Source organism: Eurypyga helias, unplaced genomic scaffold, assembly GCF_000690775.1.
Source record: "Eurypyga helias isolate BGI_N326 unplaced genomic scaffold, ASM69077v1 scaffold5611, whole genome shotgun sequence".
Taxonomy (NCBI): Eukaryota; Metazoa; Chordata; class Aves; order Eurypygiformes; family Eurypygidae; genus Eurypyga; species Eurypyga helias.
Window position 1 is genome coordinate 60,119 of NW_010231393.1, and position 26,108 is coordinate 86,226.

The following is a 26,108-nucleotide window of genomic DNA, read 5'->3' on the forward strand; positions in this document are numbered from 1 at the left end:
TTCAGCTTCTCTCTTAAACCACTCTGAGATGTTACTGGGCACTCTGTCGCCAGCTCTTGCTCTGCCCTCCAAAACACGGCACCTTGGGTGACTGATGCACCACCACCGTATCTTCTAGTCTGGCGGATAACCTTTCCTCAATCCCTCACCAAGGCTCTGTCATGTCACACACACCCCTTCACCCAATGGACACATTTATCTGCTGGTGTTTCCTCTGTTGCTAGCCACAGCAGGAGAGGTACCTAAGGACGTGGAGAAGATAATGGCCTAAGCCTTGTTCTCCCATGGTGTAAATATGGATCCTGAAAAATACATAGAAGAGTTTCCCTCTGACAGAAAACAGATGTCAAAACTGGAGAATCAAATTTAGCCCTGGCATATTCCCAAGCAAATGGACAATCCAGGCTAGACTGAAGCCCAAGGGACTGCAGAGTGCAGCATCCTGCTTTTTAGCCATGCAATTCTGTCCATCACACCACCACTCTTCAAATTAAAGGTCTGCAAAAGCCTCCACTTTATAACTGTCTTTCAGGTAGTTCCATGTCATATAAAAATGTAAGTGACAGCAAGAGGTAAGCGGAGAGGGAAGGAGGAGAACTAATGCACTAAGGAAATGAAATGCTGCAGGCACAACTGACATAAGCACTAAATGTTTACCTCAGTTTAAAACCAAGCTATTTTCCTTTTCAGCCCTATCAAATCACTTTCCTAATCATACACACTTGTTATTTTTCCCCAAGGACACGAACACAGCTAGTAAAACATCTACTAGAGGAAAAGAAAAGTGTTGCTGGTGTGACATGAATTGCTGAAAAATGCTGCTGAGGGTCTGACCGAATGCAAGCTTGAGCCATGGGCCTACTGGAATACAGAGTACAGGAATCTGCAAAACACTTCTCTCTCTCTCTGTCTTCTGATTCAGACACTCCATGCTAACCTTTCAGATTATCAGAACCCCTCATTTCACTTAATTCCTAAAATAGGAGAATCATAACAAAAACCTGAGCTCAGATGCTTTTCCCTGAGCCTGAGATCTGCCATTTGAAATAAAGGGACTACTTTTTCAATTCCTATTAATTTACTTTTGCAAGGAAATTGTTTTAGCAGAAGCTACGCAAATGCTGAACATTTTGCAAGCTGTGAAGATCCACAGGAACTGAAGAACTGTTCTCTCATGACTGTGGCATTGTTTTACACAAGGAAGGATGAACAGTCATCTTTGAGGTCAAAAGCAATGCAGAAACAGGAGCCTTTGGCCAACTTTGTGTGCTGAGGACTAGGAAGTCCCACTAGGAATATGCTCTGCATTATACAGAACAATATGGTCTCTTCGCAGCATCCAAAAATCCTGCCCCACCTCCTCAACAGTGGCACATAGGCTCTACAGCAAGCAAAAACTGCTTTGAAATATTTCATCCTGTGCTCTGGCTAAAGCATTAAACCAGGCTTCCTTCCACCCCTTAAAGCTCATTGACAAAAAAAAAACCTGAAGCTCTCTACAAAGACAATATCCAGAAATAGGTCTTTGAATTCTCTCACATGTAGCATAGACAGAAGCAAAAATAAGCTACTCTGTCTCAAGAATTACACAAAGAAATTAAAAGAAAAATACTTTAAAAAAGTAAAATGCAATTGAAGTGAGACTCCCCGCTAACAATGTTCTGAGGCCTTATTTGAAACATTATTAACAACTGCAAAGTGTTATTGTTATAGAGTTATTAAATAACAGTGTGAAATAATTCCAGATGTAATGCGGGTGGAAAGGAATAGGGTGCCTCATGCTCCTTCAGAATTATATCTTCAGATGACTCTCTCACTCTAGCTGAAATTTCCCATTCTGTGTCCCAACAGTGGAGGTCCACAGTGCCTTACACACTGGAATTTCTAAGATGAAGCCCACGATGAATAATAGAGCTTTTGTTTCAACCGAGCTCCAATTCCCATGGTTTCTTTTGAGATCCCTCTCCCCCTCCACAGATTCTATATTTTGCTGACTTTTCCTTACATTTAAGTGTCAGCCAGCAAGGAATTGGCAACAATTGTGGGACAATTGCTTCTTCTCATCTCCCTTGCAGGGGAAAAAAAAGGAAAAAAGGAATTTAAAGAGACAGCCTGCATGAAGCAGTGAAGCTTAAGCCCTAAGCTGCACATTTTCAGAGAGCACGAAGCTGTGAAGTGGAAGACTTAGGGAACAGAAGAGACGCAGAACACCTCAATATCTAGGTTTTCTACCACCTGAAGCGGTATTTAAGGGCAATGGACCTGTATCACATGGCTCTTAGAGACTCACAGAGACAGACACCACGCTCACAACTTCCCTGAATTCTGCTAGTCCACAGATGCTTGCAGGAAGGGCTGGTGGGCTGAGGCTGACAAGTTGGAAGAGCACTGACTTGGTAACTGGGAGGCCCATACAGCATCCTGAGTGGGATTGCTCTGTTGCCACCCCACTAGCGCTCAGAGTCTGGTGAGAGAACCCTTGATGTTGAACTGTTAAACACTGAGGAAACAGTTGAAGCCCTGGAATAAGTTGGAAAGGGAGCTTCATTTTCTTTCTGGAAGGCTATGCAAGGGGAGGAACAACCCTTCCCCTCCCACTGCCTTTCTTTGTAGACCTAGTACACTTGCTGCACGGACAAGTATCCAGTGAAGTACAGGTAAATTGTTTTTCATGAACAGAAGGTGGTCTAAGACACTTATAGGCTGTTGGCCCTCCGGGAACTTCCAGGAATGGGGGTTTGTTACAAGTGAACTCAAATGTCAAACAATTTTTCTAAGTTTAGCAAAAATTATAATCCTCTTCTGTTTTCTCCCACAGTGTTTGCAACTTGTTGAACACAGCTAAGGTCTCCAAGGCAAGAGATCTGGGATCTCTATTGCCATGTGACAGGACTGATCTCCATGGAAACATGAATATTTTGGCCATACACTTTTATTTGATATTAAAAAAAGATACTCTCAGGAAGTTCCTAATGCAGTCCTGGGTGCCACAAAACCACACGTATTCCTAATCAGTTTCAGCCCTCTCAGCATCCTCCTGTGGGCACTGAAAAGTCCCACTTCTGCTTTGGATGAAGGCCACCCTGGTTAGATATCCCTCCTACCTTTGTATGTGGTCAGAGGTGTCACTTTATACCCATGGTACACAAGGAAAATGGGACACTGTGAGGAATAAGAAAGAGTAAGGACAAACAAGCCCAAACCTGGGAGCCAGACTGGAAGGACATATGTGATGATGAGGGGACTGGGGAAAAGCTCACATAGGGTACTCTACCACATTAGACTTTATGGGCATAAACTTGGAGCCTTTCTAATCTTTCACACAAGAGTCCCTGGGACAAACTGCCTTGGTTATTCACCTTCCCACCTTATTCTCTTCCATCTTCCCTAATGCCGTTAGACCCAAAGAAACCCTAAGCGTCCCAACAAACAGCTTTGCCATTGCTCTGGCACGAATACACTGGTTGCACACAGGAATGAAAGCCTAGCCTGGAGACATAAACCCAAATATACAGCTGTGTACGGTATGCTGAAAGCTAACCCAGCATAGAGAGCTGCTTTTATGGGCAGGATTTGTTTTTCCAAATGGGATTTATTTAAAAGAAAATTGAACGGTTATAAAGAGCTCACTCTAACAATAACACAGAAAATGAATCCACTGTTCACTACCGGCTTTGCTACAGGGTACAATCCAGATAGAGAAACCTTTTTTAGAGGGTCCTGACAGCAAATGACCTGTCCTGCAGAGCAACCCATGCCTTATGGGGAAACAGCTGGCTGAAAACTGGGACTCTGCTAATGACTGAAATTAAGGCAGGAATCTCACTGGGGGAGAATGTTACGATGCCGACGTGAAGAAGCAACTATGAGAACACCCTGTTTCAATAACCGGTATCAATAGTGTAGCAAGGCTCCAGGAGGCAAGCAAGACTTCCCCCTCCAGGAAATTGTTGGTAATCCCCATTGCCAGTTTCACCATCTTCATCACCAGGGCCAGGACCCCTTCAGTCCAAAGGTCACTTATGCTCTCTCGATGCTCCAGCCAGCTGTATAAATCTGCCTCTGTGGAAACTTGCTTCAGTTTTGACGGCATTTGGGTCAAATGGCTAACTGTTGGGTACCACTGAAGTATGCACCAATAAAAACTTGATGCTTTAGGTTTCAGCATAAAGTGTCTATAACTAGCCCCACTGAGTTCCTTAAACGAAAACATTTGGGATCTTTATATCATCACCCTCTACAAACCCTCTTCTCTGACCACTTTTCCCAGTGCAATACAATGTACTGCACCTTCTTTTGTCCTGTTGTCTCCTTCAGTATGTGTCCCAAAAGGCCAATAAACCCAGTCACCTAATTGTAGTTTATCTATCTGAAGAACAGAAACAAAAATAATTAGACATGACCATTAATGTTTCTGATACAATTTTCTTCAGAACTACAAATCTATTTCAGTGACTAATTAGAGAGACCATTAGATGTCTTTAATCTGTAGCACATCAAAGGACTTTCTTCTCCAATTAGGCAATGGGCTTCATTCCGTCCTGCCCAGGACAGTAACCATGCACTATTGCACATTGAGTCACAAAGCAGAGCGGGTGCGGGGACAAGTTTTACAGCTCTTACTGGAAACCTATTAAGGTCATAGCGTTGAGAGAGAGCACAGTATGGCCTTCATATTTTAAGTATTGGAAATATCAAATCCAGAGTTATAAGATTATTTATACTGGAAGCTGGCTACTAGGCAGCTGCCAGGGTAGAGCTAATCAAGACCATGGCTGGCCTGTTAATCCTGACATATTCCCCAGCCCATAGTCTGCCCCGGCCTTCCCTGCCTACTCCACAGTCAGCAGATAATCCATTACATCAAGAAGTATTGATGAAACCCCAGACACAACAAAATTTTTAAACCTGCCCCAACCGTGTTAAGATCCAAGCAGAGAAGCAGCAGCTGGTTATTTATTCAGCTGTTATTTGGGGACAGAAATCTGGAGACATGGATAAGCCATGGGAGAACTGTGCCATGAAATCACCTGATCCCTTTCCAGACCCTCCAAGAACTCCACAGATCTTTTCACCTTTGCAGCTCTCTCTATAGTTTTGAGTATCTAGTTTTAACCCAAATTAGCTCCCATCTCCTTGTCCCAGCATCCCTACATATCTCAGCACTGCCCCAGCTTTCATCCCCCAACTGTTGGGATAACACCTCCAACACACATTGGAATATCCTTTCCTCCTGTGCTCCAAGTCCAACAACCAGCAACCATCCTGTGCCTGAAGTAGCAGCCTCCATAGCCTCTACCTCACACAAGCAAAGTTCCATCTTTTCTCCAGAAAAGCCTGAGGAAAGATGTACTGATTACAGGTGAGACTGAACACGACTACTCCAAAACTACCAGATGTCACCCTGCTTTACAGTTATCTTAAAGGAGTTCAACAGCAATTCCAAATGTACCTGCCTGCTCTCAAATTAAGTAAATTTCTCCTACATAAATTGGCTGTTCTGATATCCCAAGATCATCCTGTAATCAAAAATATGCTTACTTGATTCGCCCCTGGGTTATTTGAGGATTAAGTCACTCAAAACTGTACACCACCTTGAAGAGGTAAAGAACTTACGCAAGCGGTAAGTTTTAGTGGGGTACATTAAGCGATAGTGAAAATTAAATGGGGTATATGAATTATGTGACACAAACAGTTTTCTAAGAAAACTGTCCTATGATGTAAGGCTGAGAGAATTAGGCTTCTTCAGCCTGGAGAGAGCTCCTGGTAGACCTTATTGCAGCCTTCCAGTACCTGAAGGGGGCTACAAGGAAGCTGGGGGGGGTGGGGTGGAAAGCAGGGAGGCGGGAATTTTTAACAAGGGCCTGAAGGTAACTGGTGTAAATTGAAAGTGGGGAGGTTTAGATTAGATATCAGGAAGAAATTCTTCACAGAGAGGGTGGTGAGGCACTGGCACAGGTTGCCCAGAGAAGCTGTGGATGCCCCATCCCTGGAAGTGTTCAAGGCCAGGCTGGATGAGGCTTTGAGCAACCTGGTCTAGTGGAAGGTGTCCCTGCCCATGGCAGGGGGGTTGGAATTAGATGATCTTTAAGGTCCCTTCCAACCCTAACCATTCTATGATTCTAAAAGTTCTGTAGATGACCTGCAGGTAAGTATTTCTTTTACTGTTACACTGGCGCAGTTACTGAGAAATCCAACGTTACCCAGTGCTAAGGAAACCCTGTCAAATACTACCAGTGTTAAAAAGAGGAATTTCCCTTATTTAACCTTTTGAGGAATAAGAGGTTAACAGAAGAGGTAAATTGTAAATCTTTCCAATTTAGAAAGTGGGACCTTTTCAACAGCATTTTCAAGGAAATCTACTGACATAGTGTTCCCAGAATTAAAATGGAAAACCTGACACCTTTAACAATTTCCTGCCACTGTATAACTGTCAGCATTGCATGGATTTTATCAACCCAGAAGTTAAGTTTCAACGTTAGGAAACCTTTGCATTCATATGCTTTTGGGTTGTTTTTATACAGTTTTCTTTCCTCTGCAGCCCCAAGATACATGACTGAGGAATTCTGGGAAAGGCAGCATTGTGGTTTTTACAGTCTTCTTTTTCCCATGAAACACCATGCAATAAAAGTCTGAACAGGAGAGTTTTGGACCCCTCCTATGATCCAAAATAGCTCAAATCTGTTGCCCTTCATGTCATGTCATAAGACACAATCTTCACAAGCGCTGGTGAAGAAACAAACATAATCAATGTGGTTACTAATTGCTATGCAATAAAATACAAATGTCCTACGAAAAATTAGAGTCTCAAAAGGAGAAGCACTGTCCCTCTGGGACTACACAAGAGGTATATGTAAGACCCAGGTAGAAAAGCAATACCCAGTGGCACCCAGTAGCTAAATGCCAGAACCAGCAATAAAGTCCAGGTTTCTTAACTCTTTGCCTCGTGTTTAGTATGCTGTAGCACCCTGTTTCTGGGATAAAGTGGAAATTTGGCTTAGCTACATGTGCTGAATGTGATTAATGTCTGAAGGAAAGTTACAGTCTTGCTGAGTTCATACCACACATGGATGCACACAACTTTTACTGTCTTATCAGCCTAGAAAAACTAAAAAAAAACCCCAAAACCCCACAACACAGTTCTTCTCTTTCTTGATCTCTTTCTCATGTGCACTTAAAAGTCAAACCGGCATCACCAAGATCACAATGAACACTGAGAGTCATCAGTATGGAAAAAGGTCCTAATATTTTACTGCTTCATCCTGTTTATGACAAAAAAAGTGCTGGCTTTCCTCTTCTGGGGTGTTCTAGGATACATCCCCCCATTCTAACCACTGTGAAGACATTCACATGCCCATGTCTCAGTCGGTGGTGCTCAGGATGCCAAGAGTGCTACATGTGATGATGCGATCAGTTTTAATAACTAAAGAAGTATAACATTATAAACACAACCCAAAAAGCATCCCTTAAGCATGCACATTGCTCTAAGGAGAAAAGCAGAAGAGCTAACAGGAAGGGAGCTCACATGGGAGTAAGAGATTATGACTACAGAAAATGTTTCTACAGTGCTGTTAATTATTTTAAAGCCATGCTCACCATCCTCCACAATATGCTATTTTTAAATTTTTTTTTACAACAGAAAGAGCATTTGAGACAGGAGAAGGCATTCGATTCAGCTGTCCGCTCTCAGCCCTGCGAAACCACAGGGCACTCTCTGTATTTCCACCTCCACCATGCCGGGGAATGACATCACCTCTGCTCGAGGGGCTGGCAGGCCAACAAAAATAACTGTTACTGACCAAGACCGCTATTGCAAGGAATATTTTTGAAACCATACTCCACATTCCTCTGAGTCCCCTGCTTCCTAGTCCAAACATATCATGGCCTAAAAATTCCTCACATTTTCTATGCAGTGTTTCCTTTGGGCTCGCACAATGGGGCAGTTCTTCTGCTCAGCAGCGCTAGTGTTCTGGAAAGGGAAGGGGAAAAAAAAAAGCTGAAGAACTAAATAACCCTAATGGCAACCGCAGGGGCCGCAGTGTTATTTTTAGGTCAGAAAAATGATGCAGAAGGCAACAGTCACCTCAGATTTACCTTCCACTGCCCTTTACTGAACAAACGGCCAAAGAGCTCAGTCATTTCTTCCACGTGGTGGTAAGGGGGTCTTCTCCTATGTTTGTGGCAGAGACCCAGAGACCCAGCTATTTAGTGGAATTTTGCATGGAAGGAGGAGGCCAGGAGGATGTGACATCTCCCTCTGACAGCACCTCTGGGACCATGCAGGGGTAACGCAGCCCCAGAGCCTCCTCATCTCTTGGGTGAGCTGCTCTTCAGCTGCAAGAGGCACAAAACAACAGAGGCAAATTCTGGGTTGCATCTACAGACACCATTTTCCCAGAGGAAAAAGCAGGAATTCCCAGTGGTGACCGTCCCTCCTAACATCCCACCCAAATGACACTGTACTGATCCCTTTCACACCCACATCTGTTGGTGTACTGACATAAGGTCATTCTGGAGCCTTTCTTAATAGCAAATAAATGATTCTGGCAAAATGTGTACAGTTAAAAACATTCATAGAATCAGAGAAACGTCTAGGTTGGAAAAGTCTCTTAAGATCATCAAGCCCAACCGTTAACCCAACACTGCCAAGTCCACCATTAAACCATGTCCCTAAGCACCACATCCACACGCCTCTTAAATACCTCCAGGGATGGTGACTCAACCACTTCCCTGGGCAGCCCGTTCCAGTGCTTGATAACCCTTTCTAGCCTAAGCCAAGCAATGGAAAAAACTCTGAGTCCTTCATTGTGAATTTCTACTATTTTTTCTCTCCTTCATTGGATGAAAGCAACTTTCCTTATTATCAAGGTAAAAGTCACGGCTGATCTCGGAGAGAGAAGATACATGTACCTAAAAAGTAGCTCCACTCCAACCCTGCTCTGTCCCAAGCAGAACTATTTACCCAGTCTTGGTACAAAATTCTATTTGAATAGAAACAGAGGCTACCAAACAATACATGCTTTACTGGCCAATACTTCATTTCTTTATTTAGCTGCCCAGATAAGAAAAACAATGCAGAGAAGAAACTAATAGGGGGCATAAAGAGGCCACTTATGCCACTGATGTTCTGCAAAAGGTTTAGAAGCTCCCTTTACCTTTTTGTTCCTCTGTTGCTCCACCAGTCCTAAACAGAAAAAGACCAACTTTCTCTGTTGAGACTATAAAGTCTAGGACTTGCTTTCTGCTGCACCTTATTCTTCTCACATATAGATGAGCCTGAAGCACAGGTTTATTAAAAATATATATTTTTTTAAGCTATTTAGAATCACTGCACATCCACAAACAGACCAGTTACCATAAAACTGTTTTCACACACAGGGAGAGCAAGCAAAATTCACTCTTTGGGGTGTTACAACTGAGAAACAAGGAATGGGCTGGGGAAATCAGTATTTAGGTGGAACTAATTAGAAGCGACTAAAAGCTAAATGACAACGTAACCCATAGCCCCCTTGTGGGATATTCTAAAATGGCTGTGCGTGCCTGAAGTGTTTCAAGGACTTTCATTATCTGTTCAGTCTACAGCTTTCACAGCTCGGATAAATCAGTATTTTAAACCACAGCATTCAGCCTGTTGCCCCGCAGAATAATTCCCCAGTCACAATGTCCAGAGATACAGAAGCACACAAAAAATGATCTCTTTTACTAGGCTAATAAAAATCAGAAAGTATACTGTATAAATTTTATAGACCTCAAAGGTCTATCTTCCATAGAGGGAAACTGGGACTTCAGGCTACTGTTGGCTCCGTAACAGAGAGAAAAATATTTATTGGCTGCTTTAAAAAAACAGCAGATAAAGTTCACCATCAAAGCAAAATAACAGAACTGTAAACTTACCTGAATCTCTCCTCTTTGTGGAGCACTTTCATGTTACAGTTTCAGCTTGCAGATTAACGGCCTTATAGCCACAAAGAAAAAAGGGCCAAGCAGCAAGAAAACTACTTCTGCTTCTTAGAGCCTACCCCGAGCAGGCAGCACAATACTGTCAGAATGCAAAGCCCAAGGGCCATATGGGTCTCACTTGTAGCTCCTCTGCATCGCTGTGCTGAGCCTGCTCTGTGCTGTGTGCGGGGCCACCAGCTCCCTCCAGCTAAGCCAGGCTGGGGGCGTTCAAGGGGCGAAGGCACCTGCTCTGTGCAGGAAGTCCTGCTGAGTCGGTAGGATGATTCAAGGAACCTATCTGCACTGCGCTTCTGAAACGCACGGGACCTTAAGGCATCACTGTGTCACTGAGCACTCTGAGGTGTGTCAAGCACAGCCCTCGCACCTGTGTTGCTCCATGCCGAACCAGGTACAAGGGATCAGAAGCCCAAATGCCTCCTGAAAGCCACTTGGAAGCCTCCCAGAGCTACATCCCAAGCCAAGAAGATCCATATGGATCCAGCTTCTCCACAAAGAGTAGGGAATAGACTATGAAAGCAGGGGAAGGAAAGAAAGAAAAAGATTCATACAATTTTCCCCCCAAAACCCAAGGTGCTGAGCTTTCATAAAGCTGAATGATGGGCAAGAGGTAGGAAGGAGGATTTTTTGATAGTCATATTGGTGAAAGTGAGAAGAAGATGAATACTAGGGTCCCAAGGGAGAGGATGACCATGCTTGGAGCAAAAGCCAGGAGCTGCAGAAGGGGAGCCCAGCAGAGGCAACCTGCAGAGCAGGGAGGCACTAATAGAGATATTGGAGATCACCTCTAGGTTGGAAGGAAGACACCTGCACCAGCAATGTGTTTACTTCTTTCCATATAGGTCCTGCGTGGTACAAAACAGAAAGTGACTGCTTCAAAGAGCTCTCTGCAAAATCCGTGTCTGTTTGCTTGTGGGCAAAACCTCATGCTTCAGACAGGTCGAATCAGACACTTCAATATACGCTCTGAGTTCTCAGGGAGATCCTAAAGACCCAAAACCTCATCCAGTTTATCTGAGATCAGACGTAAGACTGATGTCCTGAGCGCAGACCTGAGCAAACATGTTTTTACATGCCTTAGTGGAAGGCTACACCTCCAAAAGCAGTTATGATTTTCCATAAAAGGGATATTTTTCTCCTTTTTACTTCCCCCATGATGACAGTTAGTTTGGATTGCTCAAAGAAATCTAATTCCTGACAGGGTAAGTGAGCTCTTCTTGTCCCTAGAAAAGCTATCCCCCAGGGCTTTCCATCTCACCCACCATGGACGGCACTGTCCACTCTCCACTTCAGCCATGCCTCAGGGAAGAGATGTGTTGCAAAGGAAGACAGGCAGATATGTGTTGTGACTGGCTTCCACTTACGTAACTTCAGACTCAGTCCCAAATTCATTAGCAAATTTTCTCTATTTCTAACAAACTGACAAACAGAATTCCTCCCTGGATTTGGAAAATAGAGGGAGACTGCAGTAACCTTGACAGGTTTGGGGGAAATGAAGAAAGGAGAAACTATTGAGACAAACTTCCTCAAGTGAGATTAACCTAAGTAATCTGAAGCATTTCATCTTCACAGGAGAGGGAAGAAGCCACACAACCAACTTAGCCCAAGTTAGTAACATGAGATCCCATACCACAGTCTAGTGGAAAAAACAGCGGGTGTCTCTTCAGCCCAGCTTCAGTCCTAGTTTCAGTGCTAAAAGATGGAACAAACAGATCTGGCTCATGACTTTGACATTTGCTCTGCTATCATCATCAGCTATATCTGATAGGATGACACTACTTAAGCTGTGGTAGCCAGAGGAAATCCAATGCTAAGGAAATGGACATTCATTTAATGTTTATCTAGGATCTGCTCCACCAATGAATTCCAGATGTTGGCTTTAATTGTCGCATTCTGGTATGTTTAAGCAGCAGGAGTTTCTAAGGCCGATTTGTAAATCAATCTGGCAGACTCATATTGAATCCCATCTTTGCCAGCTTTTTTAAGTAAGAAGATGCTCTTAAAATATTAAGTACTTAACGTGTCTGCAATGCAAAAAGAAGGAAAGATTTTTTTTAAATCCCTCCCTGATATTCTTCTCCTTTTGCTCCTTCTCTCCTTTATTTCCTCCATGTAGAACTGCAAGACAAGCCATTCCCCTCAGAGGAGTTCAATGAATTTTAGCAGTCCTAAAACTAACAAGGCAGGTATTAGGACGCCTTCTTGCAACATGGGCAGAGCACCCTGCTCCTCACTCACATTCCTTCCAGGTAACTCCACTGATTTCCCACCACAGCTAACGGCAACTGCCTGTGCAGACTACATCCAGCACCAGGGTTCCTGATATTTGAGCCTGGAGTTTTCTTAAAGCAGAAAAAAAAAAAAAATTGATTACTGCAACCATGGGACTGCCTCAGGCCCCAGCTTCCATGTTATTAATCTGTATTTAACTGTTACAGCAGTTACAGCTCATATCCAGAGGTGGTACAGAAATGCCTTTCACATTCTGAATCCCAAAGCATCGCACAAGCTCTGAGTTAGACACTAGCAAACCTTGCAACCGTTCTGGGCTCAGTGTGACTTCACACAACAGCTGACTGCGTTGGACTGGAGTTAGAGGGGTTGCTTATTGCAACAGCCAACTTTTCAGTCAGGCCTTGCCTGCCGGAGAGAAAACTAAGTTAAAAAATAGCTTCAGCTTAAGTACTATGTCCCTACTGACTAGGGCAGACACTGTAGCTCATTAAAATTGCTTTAGAAATGTGTTTTCTCAATTTTCTTTCAAAACACCTGCTTCTGAGAAAGCACCTCAGTATTCAACACATGTGAACCCTACTTACCTTTTCCCAGGAATGTGTGCTTAGTACACACATTTTTCAAAAGGTGTCACTGGATAGTTAGGTAGGGTTTCAAAAGCTTTCAGCATTGGCAATACTCATCCCATGGAAGTTCATGGGAATTCTTCAAAAGGGGTTGGCTCAGCCTCGGCTGACTGCTTTTGAAAAACTTCCCTTTATCTTCCAACTTTGATGGCCCAGGAGATGAGTTCAGTTTACCATCCTCCTTTAAAATTACATACCTCTAAGTGGGGTCCACTTCTTCCCTCACTAAGAACACGAAAAGCCTTTACTCGTGGCCTGAGTCATGCTATATTTGAAGAGGGGATTGAGAAAAGCAGTGGCTAAAAATCCACCCATAACTCTACACTCTGAGCAAAGACCAAAGTATCAGCAAAGAACTGGCTGTATCATGTCATCTTATCAGTGGTTTAGCATTTGAGGCTGCATTGCATTACAATAGCAAATCCCCCAAAATAGGCAGGATGAAGTGAGCAGGCTTGAAACTACCTTCCAAGTCCATGGGACCATGGCTAAGCAAGGCACAAAAGCAATGCCATCCCAGTAAGTTAAATTGCTATAACTGCATCCTGCAGAGATGGAGTGGCACCCGGTATGGTGCCACATTGGAAATATAAAAAGGCAGGTCAGAACCCCATAAAGGAATAAGCAAACTGGTTATTTCCCCACAGCAAACAGGCTCCCTGTGCTAAGTGTCAAAAAAGCTGGTATGGGGCTCCAGAGATGTAGCTGTCAATAAGGAAAGCAATAAAATACTGTTAAAACAGGCTGCAGCAGAAACAGAAGGAATAGCACGCAAGCAACCTGTTGGCTTTTATTCCCTGTGTCTGAAACTATTTCTGTGGTCCACAGCACATGAACAAAGATGAATAGATTTGGCCCCAAACAGAGAAGAGTGCTCTCTCCAAATACCAGGTGGGAATGATCTAGGGAAACTTTTAAAGAGTTTCCCCTTCAGGACATACCAATATGGTCTTGGAGGATCAGAGGTGGTGTCACAGGATCTGCAATATTCCCTCCTGTGCTGCAGATGCTGAAGGGTGGCAAATACGTCACTTGTGAGCAGCCCATCCTCCTATTAAGCGTGGAGCTTTGGACAGAAGAAGGGCCAAAAACCCCTAGAAAAGCTAACATAGATCAAACAAACAAATAGCAATAACCACACATAGGGCATAACTTCTGCATTTGAGGTTTAACAGTTTAATTTATAGTCGAGTAGGTCCATAACCCAGGTTTTGCCTAGCAAAAGGGCAAAACATATCCAAATCATTCCTGGCAAAGGGATGGGAGATACATGAGTGCTGACAGTACTGAGGATGTCGGGTGGCCAAATTCCTTTCTGAAAGCTGTTGCTCTTTTGTCTATCATAGCAAGGTTTCAAGGGGCCACCACAAAATTCTCTGTAATTACCCAAGGACAGAGCACCCAGAGAACCACCTCTTTTTTTTTTTCTGAAGATCATGTAGACATGTTTTGACAATGGCCATGATTACAGCTTCTTGCACACCTCCCCATAGGCTCTGAAAACTATCCCAGAGGAAAGGGGTTGATGAATTCCCCACAGATGAAGGCAACAAACCCGCCAGTGTGAACAGGAGATTGCTCACATCTCAGGAGCACTTCCGTCAGGACGGGAGGAGCACACCTATCACCTTGCTTGCATTTCAAGCCAAAGGTACAGACCAGCTTCCCAAAATTCAACCTCAGTATTTCTCACTTTCCACAAGTGAAGGCTGCTGCATCTTCCAAGCCTCCTTAAAGGAATGGGATTAACAAAACCACACTCAAACCAAAGCAGCTCACATGAGTCCTTGGCTGAAACAACTCTTTTGATGTCAAATTCCCACAACTTTCTCCTGGGTTGGAGATTCTCCTGCCAAAGCACATGCGAGGGCTACCAAGAGAAACTGCAGTGGGCTTACAGTTGTCAGGAGGCATTGCAAACAGAGCACAAACACTGGGGATTGGGGAGATGCCATCCCTCTGCTCCAAGAGATTCCTGGGATTGCTCTGGAGAGGACAGCAGGCAGGTCTGAGAATCTCAGCCCACATCTGAAGTGGATCTAGCTCCCCTCCTAAATTCTCTGCCAGCAAACAAGGAGGATTTTCACCAGCTCTTCTCTCTCCTACTGGCTGCACATTCAACAAAGGTGAGAATAAGATCCTTGCTTACTTCAGCTGAAAGGTCATTATAATTTATTCTAGCTTGAAAAAGCCAACACAAAACCAACATGCCAACTCATATGTTTTCTCTTTAAGAAGAGAAACGTCTAATTTTGGACCAAAGAAAACTCAACTAAGAATTTAGTGGTGATGCTTTTTCCAAATCAAAATAGTTTTGCGATGGAGGATTCAATCCCAACTATTTCAAAGCCCTTTGTTGACAATCAAGCAGAAAATGGACTCAACTCAATGGTTCAAGTGACCTGACAACATTTTTCAGGGACACAATGAATTGGAAGCAAAAATAAAAAAGGTAATAGAAGTCCTATCATCATTTGGATTGTGCGGTAAACTCAAATTTAGTGGCTTGGCTGGCATGAAGAAGTCAGAAAAACCATCCATATTCTGCTTTTTTTGTCCTATAATCTTTATCATGCGTCTGCAAGAAAACTATATACACACAGGAACACACGTATCTATAGCAAGATGAAAGAAAAGACAAAAAGAATAAAGACTGCTTTTGTTGCACTGGATCATTGCAATGGAAAATAAAATTATTTGCTTCCCTTTAATTTACATGACATATTTTCTGTACAGGCCTGTTAATGATTTAGCTTGCTATTAAACAGCATTGTTCTTACTGTTTCTCCCATTGTTCTGCCACTTGCAGTAATTTAAAACAACCCAAAAGAAATCACAGACAGATGCACTGCGTAGAGGACACAGATGTGTTGGCCCATACCGTGCTTTAACAGCTGAGCTTGCAAGGTATGTTTATGTTCTTCGCTTTTACTGCACATTAAAAAAAGGTTCTCTTTAAAACATTAACTTGAGAGCTGCAAAATACATCATAAGAGTAGAAAGTGAAGGGATAGATTCTATGTTATCTGATTCCTTTTACTACTTGGAGGGGTTTTATTTCCTCCCTCTTTTCCTTGGCTTCAGTGTGAGAAGCAGGTTCCACCCCATCCACGCGACCAGAGTAAAACTGACATTTTATGAGTGGAAACAGTCCAAGGATGGTGGCTTATGCTTTTAACATCCTGACATCTCAACCTCTGAGAGCAGCAGCAGCACTGCTTCCAGTGGCTGCAGAACACCTTAAAAAGCAGCACAAACTGACAATGAAAATAAACTACGGTTGCAGCACTGCTGGAGTCTGGCAGCCCTTAACAAATACAGCAGCGTCTGGGTGTTAAAATACATAAATCTGTCATCATTACCAGGCTAAGGGGTCGTCATCCTATTCACAAAATAAAAGAACTGTGCATAATCAGTAGGGCAGGGAGTTCAGAACAAAGTACGCCTTTTACAAACTCTCAACTGCTGATAGATGGATGTTTGCAAGGGACTTAATGTCTTTAACAGGGTACATTTAAGGAGTGTAGGTTTCAGAACTCCTGGGATTGGTCCTTTTTTTTCTCTTCTTTTCCAAATTTATTGCCAAAAGTGTATAAAGTAAACACTCAGGCCTTCTGACTTTGAAACCCACATTATAATAAAGTAAGAAGAATCAAAGTGTTCTAGCACAATGATATTATTTATCAAGCACAACACAGAATATGTTCCTTCTTTCATCAAACAAAAATAAATTGGATTTTAAAGTAGGTTTATACATTCATTTCTAGCAGTTTTTTAGTTTGGTGTTTTGGGTTTTTGGTGTTGGGTTTTTTGTTTGGGTTTTTTTTTCTTTTCTTTATCTTTTTCTTAATGTGGATGCCAAAGACAGCATAGGAAAGGTAGAAAACCAGGCCCTACAGGAATGTAAAAATACACCTCCTCAACAACCACACATTTTATCAGGCAACATACCTACGTGTCTGGATCAAGAAACAGCACATAAGCCATCAGTGGTGTGTATGCATTTTACACATAAAGACAGTCTCCAACATCAACATTCAAGCTACATCTTATAAACTAGCCCAATTTTGTGCTGTTCTTTCTACAATAAATACTGTACACTGTGCCTTAATTTACAAGTGTGCCTTTTGTGCATTTCTGAGTTAACTGATACCAAAGGGATTACAAAATTACTATCAGTGGTATTTACTTGGCAAACTGAGGACAGCAGAGCTGCATGATGGCAGGAGTGAATAGGGCACAGTGCTTCCTGGCAGACACCTCCCGGAGACACTGTGCCCAGGAAGCTCAACCCAGCTTCACTGGTCCACTGAGTCCAACAAGGCCATGATGCGTCCTTCACTCACAGCCTTTGGCAAGTAGAGGGTGCCAAGGAAGCATTGCCAGGAAAAGGGGATGACAGCAGTTGTAGGAAAGCTAACAGCCTGCTACGTGGGAAAGGTGGTCATCTTGGATGGTTGGCAAGATGGTAGATATCTCAAAAATGCTGATGACCAGTTCTGCAAGTAACACCATGTCTCCTCATTACTTGGGTCACTATCAATTAAAACTCTTAACTGCAGTTACAGCAGACCTTGACTGGTAATCTAGACCACCTTCTGCATGCCTGCTTTCCACACGTGTACATATCACCTGCTTGGACCTTGGCTTTACTCACAAAGGCAACTATTTCTAAGCATTATAGATCCGTAGTTGTGGACAAAACAGTGGCTGTGCAGATCAACACAGGCTGAAATTCTGTCATTTAGCTGTGTGTAAGATTGTAATAAAGACAACTCTGATTAATAAGGACAAAGGCAAAAGATGTTTTTAGCCTTCAGACATACTGACAAGAAAAACATGACATGTACACCGCAAACTCGTTGGGATCAGAGGCTAATTCTATTAATATCATTTAACAGAAGGAAACCATAAATTGCTCAGATCAAACACACTTTTAACGTCAGCCTGCCTGGCACTGTATATCGCTTTCATTCCCAAACAATACTCGCGCAGCAAACAGAGCTGCAGTTTGCTATTTGCATGGGTGTAGCAGCAGCTATACACTCCAAAGCATCTGCAAAGGATTGTGGGCTAAATGCATCCATATGTCCTGCATGCCTTGAATTTACACTGGCTGCAGCTCTGGTTTGCCACAGTCTACCACAGGATGGAGTATGGGGGGAAATTATATATCCATACATATATGTATGAATTTCATGCTTACATCCATGGAAAAAAATCTTTTAATTTCCTTTAAATTGTGAACAGGTGTTGTCACCTTCTTAACTTGGCTTCTATGTTACAGCTTCACGAAGGAAAAAAAGACACCTACCCAAAACAGTGAGGCTTTTGTTAGCCAGAGCATGATGTATTGATAAGCATACTGTTAAGTTTGTTATAAAATCAAATGAAACTAATAAAACCTAACAAAGATCTTGTAAAAACTGTGGACATTATACAGCATTAGCACCGAGTTACACTATAGATCTGGACTTGGAAGAAACAAGACTGCTGCTCGGCTGTGATGTTTTCCAGTCTTTTACACCCGTTCACCAAGATCCATCAGTCATATCACTAGGTGTTACATTTTTGATCAGTCATTTTTAGGACAGTTACAGCTAATATTGGCCATGACATCATCACCTCTTTATGGAGAAAGAGCTTTTCAAGAACAAATTATTATGGGCTGTTGTGACATCAATCTAGTTTAACACTCATCAAAATGACTAAAACAAGTAAAATAATTTTTCTGCAGCAGCCCAAGAATAGTCACTTTTCCACTTTGGAGTATTTATCTCCCCTGCTTTCCTCTCACAGGATAGTGGACATTTTCCAGGACTAAACATGCTGCACATTGTGACAAGGAGTTTGTTGGACTCTGAGCAGGATTCCCCAGAAGAGGAGAAAATGAAGCACCATTAAAGTTTAGGGGATAAGAATAACTGATTGCTTTTACATTCCTTTTAACATGTATGCTTCTGCTGTCCCTGGGCAACATCAAGTTTGGTCAGGGTGTGTGTCTTTATGCCTACGCTAATAAACACTCAGAAGGAAGATCCTTCACTTGGGTGAGGGCATCATTAGTCAATGATGAGTCACTTCCACTGGAAAAGGAGCTTCATTTCCAAGTGAACAGTTTTTAGTTATGAGTTTGCACCGAAATATGACAATACTCACATTTTATGTACCAACATTTCCTTGACTCCTATAGTTATTGGGTTCAGTTCATGCAGATTGACAGTCTCTTCCCACAGGCTGACATGCAGGACATCCTCACTCGACAACACCCCTTGGAGAGCTCTTGTTATGAACCAAAGCCCTACTCGCATCTCCACAGAGGTATTGCTGTGACCCAGTGATGACACAGCACCACTTGCTGACAAGAAATCCTTGTGTAATGATTGCAATTGTTAGGCCTTGAGTAGTAAACTAAGGCTCCCCTTTTCTGCTCATCTCTTAAAGGCCAAAAACAATCTGAGCTTTAATTAGCAACATAATCATTACTAAGCATCAGTGACTATGGCCAGATCCTCATCTGGTGTTAATCATTCTGTGTATGCACAGGAGGCCACCAGCGTAGACCCAGCTGTTGGATTGGGGCCTTAACAAATTAAACGCAAGAATTTTGTTACTGTTTATTGTCACAAGGAATTCTTCATTTCCATATAACAACTGACTAATCATCATTAGTCATGATTACGTGCCCTGTGATTGTGTTAATTGTCCCACGCTGCATGGGCTGCCGTTCACACTTTGCATTGATGTAAATGCGCTAAAGAGGGATTGCTAACTCCATACCATGAGCAGCACAAGCCACACCATCTTCTTCTCACATGCAAATACTGCACCTTTTTTCTGGGGTGTTTTTGTTGTTTGGTTTTTTTGGGTTTTTTTGTTTTTTTTTTTTTTTAAGTGTTGACTCATTTCAGTTTTTTGCTTAGCATTAGCAGTCCCTTGGTGCACACATTGCTGACTCAATGTTTAGTCACATCTTCTTGCTGAGCACATCTTTCTCTGGTCCCCAGAGTTTATTAAGAGGCCAAAATCCAAACATAAATGAATTTGTCATGCTTTTCCACGATGGCTGGTGGCACCTGACTCTCTGCTGCAAATGTTTTCTCAGCTTTTGCACTGTAAATGAGTTCTGAGACACGGATTGATGACTTCATTGGAGAACTGTAATGCAAACCATATTTTACTGTACTTGACTTTTTCACACAGTATTTTCTACTACTATGAGCAGAAAAAAGCGCATTAGAATAGATATCCATTCACACATTGCCATGATTTTTTTCTTCAGGATACTTATGCTGACTGTTTAAAAAAAAAGTAGTTTATTTTAATGCAAATTTTTCACACATGCCTGTTATCAAAGAGCTCTGTCTTTGGACAAGCTGTAAAAAAGCATAAAATAGCAGCTGGCTCAGCAGAAAAAAAAGCTACTTTAAAGATAAATCATCTGATGTCGGGGAAGATTCTCAAAGCAATCAATTACAGAAGACAGACAACAGACATTTATAAGTAAAATTAATTTGTTTGAAAAAGAGCTATAGCTCAGTTTCTAAACAGCCCATCAGAGGTTTAGGACAACAAGCTGCACTCTTCCTCCTGCTCTCTACATTAAGGTTTTACTATTCCACAACCCAAATGTGGCCAAGTGGCTTAGTCATGCAGAGAGCCAGGCACCAGAGAGGGATATGAACTGTACGGATGATGGATTCTTCACCAAAATCTTCCTCCAAATAAACCCAAAGAAGATAAAAGACAATTGCAGCAGTCAGAGATAACGGGCAAGAAGGAGAAACACCGGAGCAGCTGTTCCTTGGCCTTAAATGTTGATCTTTTTTGTGCTGAGATGCACCCAAGCAAAACGTGTCTTTGGCAGATTACAAACTCCAAGTGAAGGAAGAAGTCTACAGAGCAGAGACAATCCCCAAACCCTACCCTTATTGCTGCTTCCTTTTTCTTTGCTACAGAAATTAATAAGAAACATGCATGCAGATGCAAAACCAGACAGTTTGATCTTTCATCACTTGGTTGAGCAACTGATGCAAGATGAAGTATTTACTGGAAGCACCTGTAGCAATAGCCCTACATGTTGTAATGCTGGCACACCTTGCAGGATTTGGCCCATAACACTCCTGCAAGTGAAAAGTCCTCTGTCCTGTGCATTAATAAAAGAGGTCGTTATGCTACAGTGTAAATATTTACTAACAGTCCTTCCTACACCAACAATTCTCCCTTCCTTCAGAGGATGGCCAGACTTCTGGAACAAGTGATACTGTTTATTACTGCAGAAAGAGATGACAGTGGAGGTTCTCCAGCACTTCCTTGGTGGAAGACTTTGGTTTCAGCTATTTGTAAGTCAGGCAAATCTCACTCATTTGGGCTAAGATTTCCTAGTGAGGGCCTGACGGCTGGAGCGTGTGATGGCTTCACATGTACAACCTCACAGTTTCTCCAAGCTGGCCACAGCTTGATAGAGGTTTCAGTTACACCGTCACATGCTTTTTTTTTTCTGGAGAACATACCTCCATTCAGCACACAAGGTAGATGGTTTTCAAATAATAAGCAGCTATTCAACATTATGTTTCTTCCTCTTTAGCCCTAGGCTTTCTTTGAGAACACATTGGCAAAGGAGTTTTACACTGCACTAAAGAAACTGCAGGTTTCAAGCAAGCATTTAAACCAAAATAATTTTATTTTTCATACCTGTGGGATGTAATTCAGCTCTTCTGAACTGAGTCAGCTGGGAAAAAACTTTAAAGATAAGACTTCTATGGGCATCATCGTACAAATAATTTTTTGGGGGAAAGCACAGCACATTTGTTTTGATGAGCTACAGATAATTCTCCACAATAAGGAACCATTGTACTTAATAACTGCAATGCTGATTTAATACTGATTAAAGAGAAGTTCCTCTTCCAGCATTTGTAAAACTGTCTGCAGTGTAATTGGCATCCCAAATCTTGTGGTAAGCCACAAAAACTATTAAGGCTGGCTAGGAGAGGAAATTGTAGTTTTGACTTATATTGGTTATCTGCTTTTACTGGCTTACATTTCACACAGGGGTGCATTAGAGCAGGATTTCTTGGATCTTTGGGATCTGGGCCCTTCAGTCTGAAAAGAAGGGGTAATAAGCAGGGCAGAAACCAATTGCTACCATCTGGGTTGGCAAAACCTTTGTGTGAGGAGAAAGATCAAAAACCTAGAATAAAAGAAGATTCCTTCCAACACAGCAGCAGGAAGATGCTAAATTAGGAATAAAAGACTTTAGCAAGTGTTATGAAGGAGGAATAGTCTTTTAGGATGAGATTTAGGAGGTTTAGACTCCACCATGAGCCACTGCTCATATTTTATGTGATTTTGGAATAATCACCTGGTCTCTCTTTGCCTTAGATACCATCTGTAAAATCACAGTAATACGTCTCATCCGCACTTGCTGACTGAGAAGTTCTCCAGCCAGGCAACGTATAAGTATGTCTACCAGACGTTTAGAGGCACTGATCTGGCTGGTTGCAGGCAGAATCTGTCATGAAAGCTGCAAAGCGACATTTGAACAGGCTTGTACCAAAATTATTTCATCTCACAGAGACTGACCTGCAACATAGACAAGGGGGCTCACCTCTGCCATGTCTGCCAGCACTCACCGGCATTGGCGGGACCAATGCCTTTTTTTATTCCTTCATACAATGTCACAGAGTTTTGCTGTTCTCTATGCTCTAATGGACTATGGAGACTGATAAGCATTAAGAATAGTAAGAGTTATATAGTACTGAACGCAGGCAGAGAGGTTCAAGGCAGCTGAATTTTAGTCTCCACTCTCTGTAGGACCTTGGGTAGACCTTCACCTTTCCCTGATGCAGTGTACACACATATAACACAGGGGTGACAGCTCCTCACTTGCCAGTGGTATGGCAGAGCTCAGTTAAAAGCATATAGCATAACTCCAAAATCTTTCAATAAGCTCCTGTATGGATTCCAGATACTACTGCTTAAATTCCCAGAATGTTTTCATGCCAAAATGGATTTTATTTTTTCAAGCCCTAATGTTTAATGAATCATTTGATGCTATTTTAGATTTAATATCTTAACCACCTGTCCCATGTCTGACACCTGCATGGTTTTACATGTTTGCTGTCAGCAGTAAACCTGGAGTGAGAAGGTTTTTCTCCTTTGAAGGAGTGGGAGAATAGAGAAGCCATATGGTTCAAAAGGCCACTCTGCCTAATGAAGTTTGTGCTTTCCAGAGCACAAACAAAACAGATCCATCAATTTGATCTTCATCCTCAAACCTGACATGCAGTTGGTTTTAAAACACTGCCTCCTCCTCAAAAATCAACAAAGGATTGATTTTCTCTCAACCAAAAGCATTTTCACCAAGACGAACATGAGCATCTGGCCAATGCATTAAATGTTTGGGTCCTTTGAAAGAATAAGTCAGTGATACCTTGTGTTTTCTTGCGAACCTTGGCAAGTAAGACACTAGGGGAACATTTGTTTTCAAGGGAAATGGTTTTAGTGAAAAGCAATTGGTTTGAAATGTTACGTGAACACATCAGTACCACTGGAGATGAGGGACATAAGCAATCCGTCAAAAATGGTCTGAGCAACAACAATGCACAAGGGTACGCTGAGAGACAAAGAAGGAAAGTGCAAAGAGTCTAAGAAAAAATGGGGTTAGCCAGCATTAGAACAAGGCTGCATGGAGATGAACAGTAACTCAGCCCATATGTCTGCCACACATTGAGTTTAAAGCTACTCTTTTCTTGGCACTTGATGATCAATATTTGTTTGCATAGGGCTCAATCTCACACCCACAGAGGCCAGTGGGAGCTTGCCATTTCCTTCCATAGCTACCCGATGAGGCTCCAAATAACTAGTGTTTATGCCCAAGGCTTTTCAGTGCCAAATATAATGAATGGTATTGTTCTTAACACAATTAAATTTGATAATCCAATTTCCCTGAGCAACTGAATTGAAGTTTTTGCCTCGATCTTTCCTGAATTGTAGTCCAACTTTCACCCTGTGCCTCCTGGCTTTTCCCTTTCATTTGTTTCTGTTGCACTACCAAGAATAGTCAGAGCTTGACTCACAGATGCCTCCATGCCTCTTTGACTTGGAATAATGGGAGATGGCTTGGGCCTTGAGCTTCATAGAAGATACTGGATGTCACAGAAGATCAAAGAGTTTGGCAACCTCCACATAATGCAAAAGTACAAGCAGGACTGATGCAGGGTCCTATAGTATTTCTTTCTCCACACCAAAGAGTCTGGAAAGCACTTCCAAAAGGAGTCTGTATAGACATAACTTCATAGACTATTTACACTTCATCCTTTTTGCTCAGTGTAGCAAAGACAGATGGATGAACATGAATAGAAAAGAGGTGAATGAGGAAAATCAAATCCGCAAACTATGTAAAATGGCTTTTAGAGCTTTATTCCACTGATGCTACAGGAGTCATATAGCAAAAGGGTTTCCCTCACCTAAGCATCTCTTTCCTGATAAGACATGTACATGCTGGTGTCTCTCCCATACTGGCTCTGCAGCAACGTGCATTCTCCAAGAATCACCCTGTTATCGGGTGATAATCCTCCATCAAGCAGCACCAAGTGTTTGCTACATGGTCCGAGTCCCCAGCAGCCCTCCTGCTGCAGAGGGAAAGAAAAAGAAATAAAACAAAACCAGGCCAAGTGCCAACCAGTAGGCAGCTGGAAACTGCCCCAAACTCTGTCCTCACTTTCACTGTTTGAGAGAAACAGAACTTTCTAGACCAGATACCGGGGGTGCTGATCAGGCAATAGGGTGAGAAAGATACCTGATCTCACCTCCCCTTGGCTCCCTCAGTATCGTCCAACATGCTAAGTTTCATCCATCTCTTTCCCTCCTCACCGACAAGGACCAGTGAGCATATTTCTGAGCCAGCCACAGCAGAGGCATCTCTGATTACCCAGAGGAGTGTCTTTGGGGGCCTTCAGGAATGGTCACTGCAGCAGGCAACCCCAGAATTCCATCACCAGGGCAAGCAAGCCCTCTGAAGCAGGTCAAAAACACAGCCAGAGAACCTATGGTCACCAAGACAGCATCTGAAGCTATTTTAATCCTGCCTGCACCAAGGGGATTTCTCAGGAATTGAGCATCGCTGGATCATATGCCAGCTTTGAGCTTTGTTTCAGCCTAACTGTTATTATTTCTGAAGACACCATGCTTTGCAAAAGCTCATACATGGGTCTTCCAGCTGAGCGTTTTTATATGGGTGCCTTAACAATTGTTTTGAGAGTAACCCGTTCCAACAACAAACAAAGATCACTGTGACCTCTCCTTATCACACAGCCTTTCCTGTGTGGAATTCATTGTGATCCGGACCCTAGTGACTATTGCATCATTTCTGTTTATTTGTAACCTTTGGCACTGTGTAATCTTATCTGCCTGCAGCCGGCTGCAACAGAAGATGTGCAGCAATGTAGCCAGCTCTGGCAATCCTCAAACACTGGAAAGGGTTGGTTAAGAGTGGAGGTCAGTGAATGATTAGCAAAGCAAATCTGCAGTCACTGACAGCTATGCAGAAATGAGCTCGCTCTCTACCCGCAAAGCAGGTGAGGCCTGGCTGTTCTCCAGCTCTACTCACCAATCACGATGAGGGTGTAGTTCACATTGGTGCTGCCAAAGCCATTGGTGGCTTTGCAAATGTAGGTTCCCGCGTCTTCACTTTCCACCTCCTTGATTTTCAGCCCTTGCTGAAGGATTCGGAACCTTGTCCAGCCACTGTGGATAGTGCGTCCATCCTTCATCCACATGGTGAGAGGCGGGGGGTCACCCTCCACTGGGCACAGGAGCTTGATGGTCCTCCCTAGCCTTACAGACTGACGATGAATCACTTTATCGGCAATCCTTGGGGGACCTAAGAAAGAACAGAGATAGGAAGAGCTGTTACTGCTTTTGTCAGGAATATGGCACTGATTTAAAGACCAGCCATCAATCAGCACACCATATTAATTGCTATACAGAAATACAATGAAAAGTGCTTACCAAAAATCACTTACCACTAAGGCTAAAAATGCAGATGATTACAGAGGGATACATCAACAAAGATACTGGGTTTTGTGAGACCTGAAGCTGTAGCCTTGCCATCAGCAGCAGCTCACACTAACCCACGAGGGAAGCCTTGTTCTGGGCCTCTGTTACTTTTCCAAAACACCCTCTTTTTTCTATAGCAAGGACGAGTTCAGTACACAAACCGTCCATCTCTATTTGGTAAAGCAACTGTAGTTGTTTTAAACTTAACACCTATTCTGAAGGCAAAATTAG

The 26,108-nt window shown here is 42.7% G+C and overlaps 1 protein-coding gene across 1 annotated transcript in view; it reads right to left on the reverse strand.

The window, feature by feature from the left end:
- Nucleotides 1-26,108, reverse strand: part of FGFRL1 (fibroblast growth factor receptor-like 1) — a gene marked incomplete at its 5' end in the record, with an annotated part of 171,833 nt that overhangs the window by 59,973 nt on the left and 85,752 nt on the right. Inside the window, one exon of the mRNA XM_010161052.1 lies at nt 25,429-25,701. Within this exon, the coding sequence (XP_010159354.1) occupies nt 25,429-25,701 (273 nt within the window). The remainder of the gene's footprint in view (nt 1-25,428; nt 25,702-26,108) is intronic.